General features: G+C 31.6%; 2 protein-coding genes across 3 annotated transcripts; both read right to left on the minus strand.

Moving 5' to 3' along the window:
- Nucleotides 1-199: 199 nt before the first annotated feature.
- Nucleotides 200-2,431, minus strand: LOC111422903 (G protein-activated inward rectifier potassium channel 3-like). The gene is made up of 3 exons (XM_023056176.2): nt 1,916-2,431; nt 1,170-1,671; nt 200-1,051 (listed from the first exon to the last, which is right to left on the minus strand). Exons 1-3 carry the CDS (start codon nt 2,020-2,022, stop codon nt 284-286), a joined length of 1,377 nt encoding a protein of 458 aa, XP_022911944.2. The 5' UTR covers nt 2,023-2,431; the 3' UTR covers nt 200-283.
- Nucleotides 2,432-5,678: 3,247 nt separating this feature from the next.
- LOC111422904 (G protein-activated inward rectifier potassium channel 3-like) lies at nt 5,679-12,772 on the minus strand. Of its 2 annotated transcripts, none has more exons than XM_023056177.2 (4): nt 12,173-12,772; nt 7,342-7,822; nt 7,040-7,284; nt 5,679-6,561 (listed from the first exon to the last, which is right to left on the minus strand). In XM_023056177.2, exons 1-4 carry the CDS (start codon nt 12,355-12,357, stop codon nt 5,757-5,759), a joined length of 1,716 nt encoding a protein of 571 aa, XP_022911945.2. In that variant the 5' UTR covers nt 12,358-12,772; the 3' UTR covers nt 5,679-5,756. The 2 variants fall into 2 exon arrangements, with proteins under 2 accessions (XP_022911945.2, XP_022911946.2); XM_023056178.2 differs by lacking the exon at nt 12,173-12,772 and adding an exon at nt 7,888-8,020 and having other exon boundaries at nt 5,680-6,561.
- Nucleotides 12,773-13,126: the final 354 nt, after the last annotated feature.

Genomic DNA, 13,126 nt, shown 5'->3' on the forward strand with positions numbered 1-13,126 from the left:
GTCAAGTGATGTATAACGCGGTATTATCTGGTAGAATTAGTAGTTAAAATAATGTTTACATTATATGTTCTCTTTTATACATGTTCAATAATATATATTAATATAAACTCTTAACTTAGTAACATTACAATATAAATAAATATAGATTTAGATTTATTAGATTTATCTGAGGGAAATGTCCTATAAGAACGCAAGAAAATTAAATTTTTAAAACTTTTATTGAAACTTAAAACATTTAAAACATTTTACAAATAAATACTGATCGGTTAATTACTTTTTGGTATCACAAATTTGTTGATAAATATTCCTTTTTATCCAAATTTTCATTCGATTCTAATAAATTTTCTTCTGATGTAATTGTGGCTAATAGAGGAGCTCCAGATAATTGTCGATGAAACGAAGTACTCCTTTGAAATGGGACTCCATCAATATCATTTTTCCTTAATCGATAGCTGGAAAGTCTTAAAGACGAGTTTAACGAACCTTCACTACGTCTCGATAAAGGCGTACTAATTCCGGAAGTTGTGCTTATTTCAATATCCCACATATCTGGTTTAGAAGCAACTCGTATAAAATCACAAATTTCTTTGGCACTACATAAAGGTGTGTCACATTCAACAATTGTGCTAAATTTATCATGATCAATCACATACTTATGACATTCTTTATTATATTCTATACAATTCACGAATCTATATCCCCAACAAATTTCTTTATTTGTATATGAAGTTTGGCTTTGTGATGGTTGTCCAGTTACGGTTGAATCACCTTCCAACACGATCATAATTTCAAATCTCGATTCATAAAGATGAGCTGGTGATAGAGTCCAAAGAGGGCTCTCTGGGGTTATTTTATGGATGATCTCTTGTGGCCACATCAACAATCCGTACTTTTCAAGTTTTAAATTTTCAAAGTAATATTGAAGTGGTTCTCCTTCCACAGAAACTTTTCGTTTTATTAAAACAGCTTTTATTACTGTTTTGGCCCAATGTTTCCCATGTGAATCTCTTACACGAAATATTAGTGATAATACTCCATCTCGAATACAAACCTAGATTTAAAAAATAAAAATTAATTTTGAAATTGATTCGATTACATTGTGTAAAATAAGTTGCTTATTTTTAAAGTATAAATGTTTTTACAACTTAATATAATTTTCAGGTACTTACAACAGCTTTTTTACTAAAATGTTTAATAGGATGTTTATTGTAAGGCCTGGACATTTTTACAAAAACTGCAGTAACCAAAGCTCCTTCAATAGCAACTCCTGTAATCGCTTGTAAAGTGATAATAATCCAACCGGGTTGACATTCGTTGGGATATATTGAACCATACCCAATTGTCGTTAACGTTTCAATACTTAAAAGAAGATAACTTGTGAAGGATTTTGCATTTTGTATACATGGAACTGAGTTATTTTTTGTGCTATAATAATGATCATCATTGATTTCAGCCACCAATAACCACATTGCGGCGAATGTAACATAAGCTATTCCATTTGCTATGCAAAGACTTAGTAAAATCCAACGCCAGCGTGTGCTGAGCAACGTATTTCCTATATCTTGAATGTATCGGAATTCTTTGTTTGGTGTTTCTATTGATGCTACATTATTTTTTCCACATTTCTTTAAGATTCGACTTGTTGATGAAGCGTAAGGTCTTATGTGGGTTCTAAAAATTAAACAAAAACATCATTTATGATTTTGTTTTAAAGATTAACTTATTTATATTTGATTTACATGGAATGTTGTTGCAAATTTGTTTGTGTTACTCAGTTTACTTAGAAAATAAGGTTTTAAATAGAATAAGCTTTGATAAAAACTTATCTAAACGATTTAAAAAAATTCAAAACGAATCGGTTTTTAATCACATTTCTTAATATCAATCAAAATATATTTTTTAATAAAACGCTTACCTTTTCTCACTTTTTCTTCTACTTCCTACAGAAGTAGCAGTTTGAGAACGACTTTCATCACCTATTTCACTAACTACCTCAATCGAATCATTATTTCTACTCGCCATTTGGATCTATTTGTCTTTTCACCGAAAAGAAAATAAATATCACTTGAAACTTTTCCAACAAAAAGGAGAAAAACACTTCTAAGATAATCCACTTTTCATATTTACAAAGAAAATGTCGCAAGATAACACACACACCATAACAAAGATTTTTTTTAATTAAAAACTGTTCATTTTGAAATGATTAAAACGAAAAACCTCGAATGTATCTGGAATCTGGTATCCCTGCCTTTTCTATAAGGCGAGATAAAAAGTTATCTGTTGTGTATTTAATGGTTAATCCCGAGAAATGAGGCGGAGAAATACGTCACGTGTGTATTGAAAACGATGGAAGAAAAAGATTAACGAAGATTTCAGATGGTTTTGTAAGATGAGATAATAAAAGAAAACTTCTAAACTGTATAACAAAACGAGTGTCACACAATGGGTGAAAACGTGCTCTTTATTAGTCTTTATTATCTTGTATAAGTGAAAAATTTTTTGTGTGGTCGTTAAAATTGATTTAAAAATTACTCTCATTTTTTGTTAACTTAGTCTTTTTTTTTTTTTAATTTTTTTGATGTAGTTTGTCACGCAATTTTTCTAAATTAGATTTTACTCATGATAATTTAATTTATAAAGACGTCAATGTGACAAAATGAATTAAATCCGTAATCATTACGGTTCTCATAAAATTTTATGGATTCGACCTAAAAATAAATGTATATTAAATTATTTTCTTATCAAATGAGATATATAGACCATTAATTTTATGATCTATTTTATTTTTTATCTCTATAAAGTAATTCTAAAAATTCTAAAATAAATTAACGTTAAAATTAATTTTATCTGATAACGCAGAATCTTAAAGAAGTGAATATTTAGAAATTTTTTCTAAATGATTTTGTCTAAAAGAAATTGGACGTCGAGTTTGAATAACTGCACAAATACATCATCACGTTTGGCCACAAGTGTCCGATCAATATTGATCATTCGATCCAGGGAGGAGAATGTAGAGGGTTATCTCGACTCCGTTCTGTTCCGGCGAGAGATCTTGACCAGCACACTCAAGAGTTTGGATTTAGGCTCATGTTAATAGTTGTCACTCAATTTGCTACTTAAGTAGTGCTTAAATCGGTTATGTTAATTGATATTTGCATCGTTAAGGCTTCCTTAATCTCCTCAAATTGATAAATTTAAAATTTTGATAAGATAAAAAATACAAATTTAATTTTTTAGTGAGTACAACATTACTATCGAGATGAAACAAAAGTGGTGATAGCATACTTTATGGTCTATCAAAGCCTCATTAATACCCAAGAAGATCATAATGATGCACAAAATTAACTTCAAGTAGTTACAAAGTACCTAAAAAAAGGCACGTTACGATATTACCATTACTATAGCTTCAATAACACATCAACAGACGGCTGATTTAATATACGTTTCAAAGCACACACTTTTGCTGAATATAATCCATGCGTTATGTTGGACGCATGTTGAAGCTTGTCTGCGTGCGTTGCAGCGTTCTGTTCTGGACGGCCGATTTATATTGTGCGCCTCGAGGTTCATATTCAATATAGGAATATTTAAACGAGAAGGAGTAAATAATGGACGATGAACTTTTGATTAATGAAGTGAGAAGCGAGTTGTTTTGAAACAGAGATGAACTAAAAAAACGCATCTTCGATTGATTTTTCAATATCATGATAATGTTATACAGGGTATGTCAAATGTCTGGAATATAACCAATAACTTAGTCATTTGTGGTTTTAAAGAAAAATGTTTCAAATACAAGTTTCTTTATTAATCACGGCGCATTTTTTGGCGATATTTGCTTGTTTGCATTGTTTTTCGTTGCTATGACAACCAACATTGTTATTTTAAATAGGATGCATATATTGTATTTGCATACTTTGATAGAGGATAAATCCTTCTATGCGATGAACAAAATATGGGTTTTTTTGAAAGTATTAAATCGGCTAGTTACAATCAAAGTAGGCGCCGAAATAACGCCGTTGACAGCTTTAAATGTCAAAAAAATTACAGTTTCAACAATTATGAATAATTAATAATGTATGGTCGTTAGTAGCTGTCTTTGGCCATCAACTTTTTGGAAGGTTTTTAACACTTCCGGTGTTAAAGAATTTTTTTAATATTTTGGATACTGTGGATTGTGTAATTTGTGTATTCGGGTAAATATTATTGAACAGTGTACAAACTTCACTTTGAGTGCGTTTTCTATCACCGTACCCATACATTATTAATATTTGGATTCTTTGTCGTTCGCTTAATTGCGCCGTATTTGTTTAAACTGTCAATTTTTTGACATTTAAAGCTGTCAAAGGCGTTATTTCGACGCCTACTTTGATTGTAATTTGCTGATTTAATATTTTCAGAGAACGCATTTTTTCTGGTTTTTTTTTCTTATACAACCATATGATTTGATATATTCATCGCGTAGAGGGATTTATCCTCTATTAAAATGTGCAAAAAAAACATATGCATCATATGTCATATGCCCATTTAAAATAACAATGTTGGTTGCCATAGCAACAAAACAAAGAACAATGTAAACATGCAATCGTCAAAAAATGCACCACAATTAATAGAGAATTTTTTATTTCAAACATTTTTCTTTAAAACCACAAATGGCGAAGTTATTGGCTATATTTCAGACATTTGACACACTCTGTATAATGCAAAATTCAGTATATACAGGGTGTTTCAAAAATTCGGTAACCTATTTCTCCTAATCTTCTATCGATATTATCAAACATTTGCCGATTTGGAGCTCTTCGTGCAGGAAACATTTCCCTGTATCGGCCCTTCTCGTCACGGCGACTGATAAGATCTATTCTAACTTAAGCCCTCCAAAAGTTTAGGGTCAACTGTAGGTCCTTGATGAACCTGAGTATTGCCATAGAATAACCAGAAGTGATACTGGCGGTATCTCGCCAAATCTGACGCTATATTGTTGCCAAGAAGCAAGGTATTGCTGCTATTGGTGATAAATTCAATTGTCTCCCTCATTGATTGTGCATTCATCGCGCCTATGGTTCCTCGCGATAAGATGGCGGGTTTTAAATCGAGATCATAAAGCGAGATGCCGCCAACATCAAACGAATCGACGTCAGTGTCATTTCTGGTTATTCTGTGGTATTGCTCTAAGGTCTTTGTGTCTTAGGCGATGCATTCAAACAGTATATGTTCAGCAGTCTCTGACTCGTCGTTGTAAAGTCGACAAGTTTAATCCTCAATGTGGAAGAGATGGTATTTTAGGGGCGCATGGCCTGTCAGGAAGGCTAAGAGCGACCTTAGATCCTCTTTGCTGAGGCATAAAATCTCTTTGGTTTTATTTTGCGACGGAGTTATCATATTCTTGTCTGTAACCTGGAACTTCTTTCCAGCGTAGGGATCTCCAGCTTACAACTTTCGGTTCTTTGGATGTTACTAGGCATTTGGTATTCTTGGTGTTGATGACCATATTTAATTCTTTTGCTTTAGTGTTAAAAGGTTCTTCTCAGAATCTGCAATAAGGACGACACCGTCAGTATAGCAGACGGGATGGAAGAATGTTTCTCATTTTTAACACATTTTAACATATATATATCATTTGTTGTCAAATACCTTACTCTGATTTTGTTTTACACTGGGTATTAATGTCGTATATTAATTTTACTATTAACATTATTATTTTCATATTTTCAATAATTTTATTTTCTTAAACAATCTATACATAACTAACAATTATTTTTTTATGTTTTTGGAAATACAGATAAATTACTATTTACACTACAACAAGAATTCCTATCTAAATATTCTTCCATGCTTGTTAACATCGTATCTAAATCTATAGCCTGTTCAAATTCGAATTCACTTTTCGGGTAATCATTAGACATCAATGATTGGTGAGGTATCTCGTAAACAGAATCGTCTTCAAAAATTCGATTCCCACTTTTAATATTATTAAATTTCCTAGCGCTGAAATGATCCATATACGAGTTATGATTTTTAGAAACACCTGAAAAATTAGAACTATTCGGGTAATCGCTAAAATTAGTGATTGCAGGCATCGACTTCGATTCCATCATCCACGAATCGTCCATGTTTGAAATAATCGGAGTTTCGTGGAAATAATTTAAATCGTCAAAAATTTCTTCGTTTTCTTTAACGTCGGGATCTTCGCAATCTTTTGATTTCTCTTCTTTATTATTTTCTTTGGAATTTTCTGATTCAATGGACATTATTGTGCCTCTCCTTTTTGTGCCGTCGTAAGTTACATTAATTTTTAAGTTGTAATTTCTTGAAACTGATGGTGTTGGAGTCATCGATCGATAAACTTCGTAAAATTTCTTAGCGCTACACAGATGCGTCGCATTCTCGACGGTTTTATTAAAATTTTTTCTTTGGATATCGTACATCGCTTCCGGTTTATTATATTTGATACAATTTTTAAATTTATAACCCCATAAAATTTCGGAACTAATATAAGAAGTTCTTGTTTTTGAACATTGTCCGGTTGTCGCCGAACTTCCTTGAATTGTTACTATAATTTCAAATCTGGAAAAATAAATTAAATTGGGTTAAACGTTATTTAATTAAAAAATGTAATACGCGATATTGTTTTAATTGCAAATGTTGGGTTGGATTTTGTATCTTTTTTTAATGCAAATTGAAATGTATTCATCGGTGTATTTGTGAATTTTGTCGTTGCAAATACACAACATGTGCCTTTAAAATGTAAACGAGATGTGCTATAAAAAATATTTTATGCTGCTCTGTACTCTTTTATGTATACAAAATTATCTTTATGACCGAAGCGAAATACAACCAAAAAAAGAAGGAAAAATTGCTCTTTTAGCTTTAAGCTATGAACGCTAATAAAGTTTTATGTGGTTAGTTTGAAATTTTGTATCAGATGTTTTTAATACAAAATATTTGTATTAATTTGCTTGTTATTTCATTCTCTTGTGATGTCGATAAATTATTTAAATAAAAAATTAAAGCATGATAATATTAACAACTTTGGTTTACTTACTTATCTGATATTAAATTGTAGGAAGAAATATCCCAAAGTGGACTTTTCGATGTAATTCGATGAACAACTTCTAATGGCCAAATTAAAAATCCGTAAGGTTCCAAATTTAAAACTTCCAAATAAGGTTCTCCCGTTTCACCATCTTTTTTTAAAATATACGCTGTTATAGAAGTCGAAATAGCGTGCCTACATTCTTCATCGTGGACTCTAAATATCAAACAAAGGTGGCCATCACGTCTGCAAACCTTACAAAAAAAATGTTTTTTTAAATAATTTTATTTTAGAAATTTCTACTAACTTACAATCGCGTGTTTACTAAAGACGTTGTGACGAAATCTCGACGAAGGTTTCACAATTTTCATATAAACGACGTTTATGGTGACGCCACAAACGAAAATTCCAATTATTAATTGGATACAAAGAACAAAAGCGCCTTCCAAGCAATGATCGGTTATTGATCTTGTTCCATATCCAATACTAACTTGTGATTCTAAACTAAATAAAAAATAACCAGCAAAACTTTGAACGCCCGTTATGCAAGGATTTATTGGATTCGCTTCTAAATCGCCGTTTGAAGTTGAAATTAACATCCAAACGACGCCGAACGTTAACCAACAAAGAATAAAAACTGATGATGCTGCTAAAATTATTTTCCACCATTTTCCTGAGACTAAAGTATTGAAAAAATCTCGAAGATATTTTTCGGTTAAACTAGATTCGGTTTTTCTTAATACATTATATTTTCCAGTTTTTTTAATCAGTCTTCTTCCAACAGGAGATTTTCTAAAAAAAAAAAATAAATAAAAAAAAATTAATTAAAATTAACTTTAAAATGTTATGTTTCGAACATTGGAAATGAAAAAACGGTTTCAATATCTTTTTGCTCCATTCTCCAATAAAATAAAAATAAATCTTGAACACACAAAAGCGAAATTAGCCACCTTTAGAACAGTAAGTTCAAAAGAGCACTGTAGTAACTATCTTATCTCGTTCACAGTAAATTTTCTTTAATCGTAACGTTTTTGCTACTGCTGCTGTTGTGTTTCTCGTGCTCACCAGATTGTTGTTTACTCACTTTACTCCGTTCTGGTGCTAGTAAATCTCTAAACTGTTTGCATTTGGTTGTCCTCATTGTGTTATTCTATCATTGTATTGTACGCACTTCAATTCTAATAAGTGCCTAAGGGGCATTTAAAACGTTTATCTTTTTAACCGATTAATTATATTTTTATCACTTTTTTAGACAACGTCGTTCACCTTGACATTTATTCATTATTTTAATCATTTTTTAACAAAAAAGGAGCGGATTGAAGTGGATGTATCAGTTGTGATTTGAACAAACTGGTTAAAAATTCTAATAAAGTTTTTTTATGCAATCATAAATTATTTATGAAATGTTATGAAATATAACGTAGAACTGTATTAAAAAGGAAATGAGAAAAGATGTTGATTACATAATAAAATTTAAATAAATTTATGTAAAGATATAACAATACTGTAGTAAATGTTGTATACAAAAATTATCTTTTTTAATTGTAATTTTATTAGTGATATGCAAGTTTGCAGCTATCATTTTCTTGGAGTTTTTGTTTTCTTGCTTATTGTTTTAAAGTGTAACAGGGTATTGATTTCAGTTATTTGGTTACTGGGTACATAATACATTTATTTAATTTGAACTTGAGACAATGAAGTCGATTGAATCATATATTTAAGATTTTTTAAATATCGTACAGATATTCTACCGTAATGTTTTCTTAGAAGATAATGAATACAAGAAAATATTTAGAAATGTCAATAAAAATAACTGTTCATAGTACTTTATCTATAAAGTTAAAACCCTCGAGGTGCTGCATAGTCTTTTTTTGACTGGCCATAATCTGTGTCACTGTCTCTTCCTCTGTTGTTCTCGGTCTTCTCTGGATCGCCTGCCCTGCGCTAAAACCACCATCTATATCCGTGGTTTCTTCAACTCTCCATTCGTCTAATGTGGCTAAATCAAGATATGTAGATAAAGCATATTGACCTCTTCTCGAATAGCTATTCCGTACTCTGTCCCGTCACGTCTTTCGTGGAACCCTCTGGAGATATTTCATTTGGACAGCATCAACCCTACTGATGTACCTTCTATTTGCGCTCCAAATTTCACTGCCATAAGTAAATATAGGTTCAATAACCGCTTTAAAAACCCTTGTCTTGGCCATGCCGCTTACTTCACCCTTTCCAAACACACCGACTTATGTCCACTTTATTCCTAACCTCTTCAGTAAGCTTTCCCGTTTGCTGGATTTTCGTGCCCAGATATTGATACTTAATAGTTATGTGGATGTTATGTACAGCTCTGTTCAGATTTAATGCGAATCGTCCGCTGTTAGCTCCGACATGACCCTGGTACTAGAAGAAGACGGAGACATCTTTTGTTTCTATTCAATTCGATTTCTGAGACTAACGGAAGTTATCCTCTTCCTTAACCCAGGTAAAACCGTCCCAGTTTAATGTGGGCCGAAGAATGGATCACCCTTTTTTTTAAATGTGTTGATTTTATTTTATTTTAAATCTTTTTTGATATTTTTAAGAACAACAAATACACGATTTCTTATATGTTCCTCTAATAAATGATTTTAGTGTATTTCTATAAATAAAACGTCAGATAAAAATCTCAGTAATATAATTAATATAATATAAAACTTATAAATAAAGCTTTATGAAACTCTCCTTCAAATTTTAAATATAATTATTCAATATCAAAATTACGTGCATTCAAATTTGTCCGTTTTCTTAAATACAATGCCTTGCATTCCTGGTCAACGAGAGTCAGGTTTGACTACGAGGCGAGCAATTATTGCACTTCATCAAGAAGGAATAGATAAACGGGAAATTGCCGAACGTGTAGGCTTATCAGTAAGATTTGAAGAAAATGGGAAAGTTGGCCTTATAACATCTAGATCAGGCCTAAGACTTATTCTTAATAATGCTCAACGAAGGGGAATTGCTGAATACGTCACCGCCAATCCATTTACAACGTCCACAATTATCAAGGATTTAATTCGATATATTTTTGATATCATCAGTAAAAACCTTGTATCCAGAAGGGATCATCACGATTGTCCAAGACAATTCACCCGTGCATTCTTCAAGAATTGTTCATGATTGGTTTGACGATCATAATGAGGTTAGGTGAATATCCTGGCCAGCGCGGTCAACTGATCTTAACCCAATCGAAAATCTACTGGCTTTGATGGAAAAACAGTTCAATAAATATGCCAACTTTCCGATTCGCAACGTAAAATCCGTAATTATTTTCATTTACTACAGAAATTGCGTAAAGTAAATGGATTGCTTATACTTATTTATTTTCTTAATTTTTCTTTGTGATTCAGTCATCTTGGTCATAAATCACATCACTCCGCTAGCCTGTTCGGAACTTTTACAACACTACAGAGCAGGTAAAACCTGGATTGAATGCCTCGTGAACGTAGGTCGTTTCTAGTACAATTTTATGCCTCTACGAGCGGCTCTTTTCGCATTATATCTGAACAGAACTGTACCTGTTCCTCTGTCCTCGTCACCACCATAACTTGACTCATCACCTTGGTCAACATCATTCCCCTCTCCTTGTGAAAATGTACTAAAAATATATTTGTCTTGTGGAAAAGCCCACATCGATATTGATCATTATCGAATCTGATGTTGCGGGATGGTTGGATGTGGGCAAAAATGATGTGGGTTAAAAGATCCTCGAGGACAATAGTGTTGTTACCTCAGTCAACCTCAGTTGAAGTATCTGGAGATCAACCTCGATAATGAAGGTGAAGAGGATTTTGTGCATACACACTTATGACGCGGATTTTGTCGTCGTAATTTGTTATTGTGACTTATAATATTCTGTTGCTGACGTATTACTCACTTTCTATTTGTTTTTTGTATTTATTATCTATGATTAAACCTATTCCTAAATGTTCTCTTTTCTCTCTCTTGAGACTCAATTCATACAAAGATGTATTCGTCGATTTCCGTCTTTTCTGTAACTTTCTCTTTTCTCTCACTAACAGCACATATTTCAATGTTTTTGCTCTTGAAATCATAATTATTATTAATTATTAGTTATTTCCTCATCTTTTTTTGTTCCGTACTTGTTCCAGGAAACGATTCTAAGTTTGTTCTTCTTCCATTTTGGAAGCCTTTTTCTCATCGAGGTCGTCAACTTTAAATCCGTCTGGTTCCGAAGCATATTTTTCGTCCTGTGAGCTAATATACTTTTTTTTCTTAGGTTGGTCTCGTCCCTCTGAGTTAATAATTTGTTGTCATTTGTTACTGCAAGAAGTTACAAAACACCTCATAATCCAGTGGGTTAAACATAATTCTGGTTGCTTGGAAAACAAGCACGATGATCGGATGGCCAAATGACCATCGATAGAGGTTCTCGTGCATCTGAATCGATAATTACTATTTGTTTAGCCACTCTTAAAAAGTGCTTAACTTGGTTGCTTGTGGTAAATAAGAAGGTATAAGGTAAATAAGCACCTTTATTCGACGTCAAAATGAGTGTCATATGAGATCAGGAATCCTTGGAAAATCCTTAGGCAGCATGATATGACCAAAATTAGTGTGGGAAGTAAACCTTTAAACTCCCTCATACAACAAACTTTGCAGGCATTAATTTTAAAAGTTCTTTTTGAATTTTAATAATAACTTTTAGCATTATAACTAAAATGATCGATGAGCTTTATTCGATAATACTAATTTTTTGGAGTATAACTGGAATAATTCAAACAATCCATAACAACAAACTTATTTTTTTAAAGTTATCTAAATAACCGTTTTTTTTATTTCCTTTTTTTCTCATACTGTTTAGGAGAAACCCAAACCTAGAGATAACGTTAAAAGTATTTTTACGTTTATTATAAAGTCTGTTTAAGGTGACACATCTTATTCTAATGATATTGTAATGTTTTCAAATCCTTTCTTAAACATCATTAATAAAAAATATAAATACAATAAAAAGATTTCAAACATCATTAAATTTTTCTTAAAAAAATCGAATTAAACTAAAATTGCGATTATAATTGTTAAACCCATGGATTATTTTTAATCTTGATTATAGGAAATCGACATTTAAAAAAAAATTTACGTTACCTTCCATCAGAATTAAATCCTTCAATAATATGAGGTCCTTGTTGATTATATTTTCTAATACTCCCTATGTAATCATCATTGTCAGTTTGAGGAAGCGTCGTCCTCACACTAAATTGTTTATGATCATCGATTTCTTGACATTGAACGACAACACTATCACCACCAACTTGTTGAACTCCAACCATTTTCTTTAATAAATTTGTGGTAACATCTCTTTTAAGGCATCTTTTCAAAAATCAATTTGTAACACTTTAAGAATTCTTTTTAAAAACTTTTTTAACACATATTTGTAGAAAAAAAACACTTCTTATTTACTCGCTAATTTAATTTTTATTTAAATTTTTACACTATCGTTCACTTAAACATTTAGAACTCATGATTAATCGTTTTAAAAAATTTCAAGAAATAATTTGCGCGTACAGCATTCTAGTGAAATTAACTCGATACGAGAAACGAACGACGTTTATCAGTTAAATATGGCCTTCCAGTTAAGATAACGGGTGAGATTCGTGTTTAAAAATCGACAAGATCTGTAGTTCTAGTCTTAAATAAACAAGCAGCGGGAATTAAAGTGGATTAAAGCGATGGGAGTTGTAGACATAAAATGTGATATTATTGAGTTCGTTTTATTTTGTTTTAGTTTTTTTTGCGCGTGTTGATAACAATATTTATCAAGGAAAATTGTGAAAACCAATACCTACCATAACTGATGTAATATTTAAAATGTTTATTATCAAATAACTTTTTTTCTAATGTTTGTTTAACATTAACACTTAAATATAAATTTACATATTACCGCGAAGTTAATCTATAAGAAAAGAAAATAATCCTTCAAACTATGTATTTTACTTGTCTTTACTTGTTTTTGCATCGAATTCGGGTAAATTTCACGAAATTTTGCAGCCTTGCAGATGAAGAAAACAAATGGAACTACAATGAAACATCATATATTGT

This window comes from Onthophagus taurus, chromosome 7 (genome assembly GCF_036711975.1).
Source record: "Onthophagus taurus isolate NC chromosome 7, IU_Otau_3.0, whole genome shotgun sequence".
In the NCBI taxonomy this organism is placed as follows: domain Eukaryota; kingdom Metazoa; phylum Arthropoda; class Insecta; order Coleoptera; family Scarabaeidae; genus Onthophagus; species Onthophagus taurus.

Bases quoted from the DNA above. Each gene is read 5' to 3' on its own strand.
- LOC111422903 (XM_023056176.2), bottom strand. From the start codon at position 2,022: ATGGCGAGTAGAAATAATGATTCGATTGAGGTAGTTAGTGAAATAGGT. The intron at 1,672-1,915 runs GTAAGCGTTTTA...TTTAATTTTTAG, and splicing joins AGAAGAAAAAGTGAGAAAAG to AACCCACATAAGACCTTACG. The intron at 1,052-1,169 runs GTAAGTACCTGA...TTTTAAATCTAG, and splicing joins ATTTTAGTAAAAAAGCTGTT to GTTTGTATTCGAGATGGAGT.
- LOC111422904 (XM_023056177.2), bottom strand. From the start codon at position 12,357: ATGGTTGGAGTTCAACAAGTTGGTGGTGATAGTGTTGTCGTTCAATGT. The intron at 7,285-7,341 runs GTAAGTTAGTAG...TTTTTTTGTAAG, and splicing joins TCTTTAGTAAACACGCGATT to GTTTGCAGACGTGATGGCCA. The intron at 6,562-7,039 runs GTAAGTAAACCA...TTATTTTTCCAG, and splicing joins TACAATTTAATATCAGATAA to ATTTGAAATTATAGTAACAA.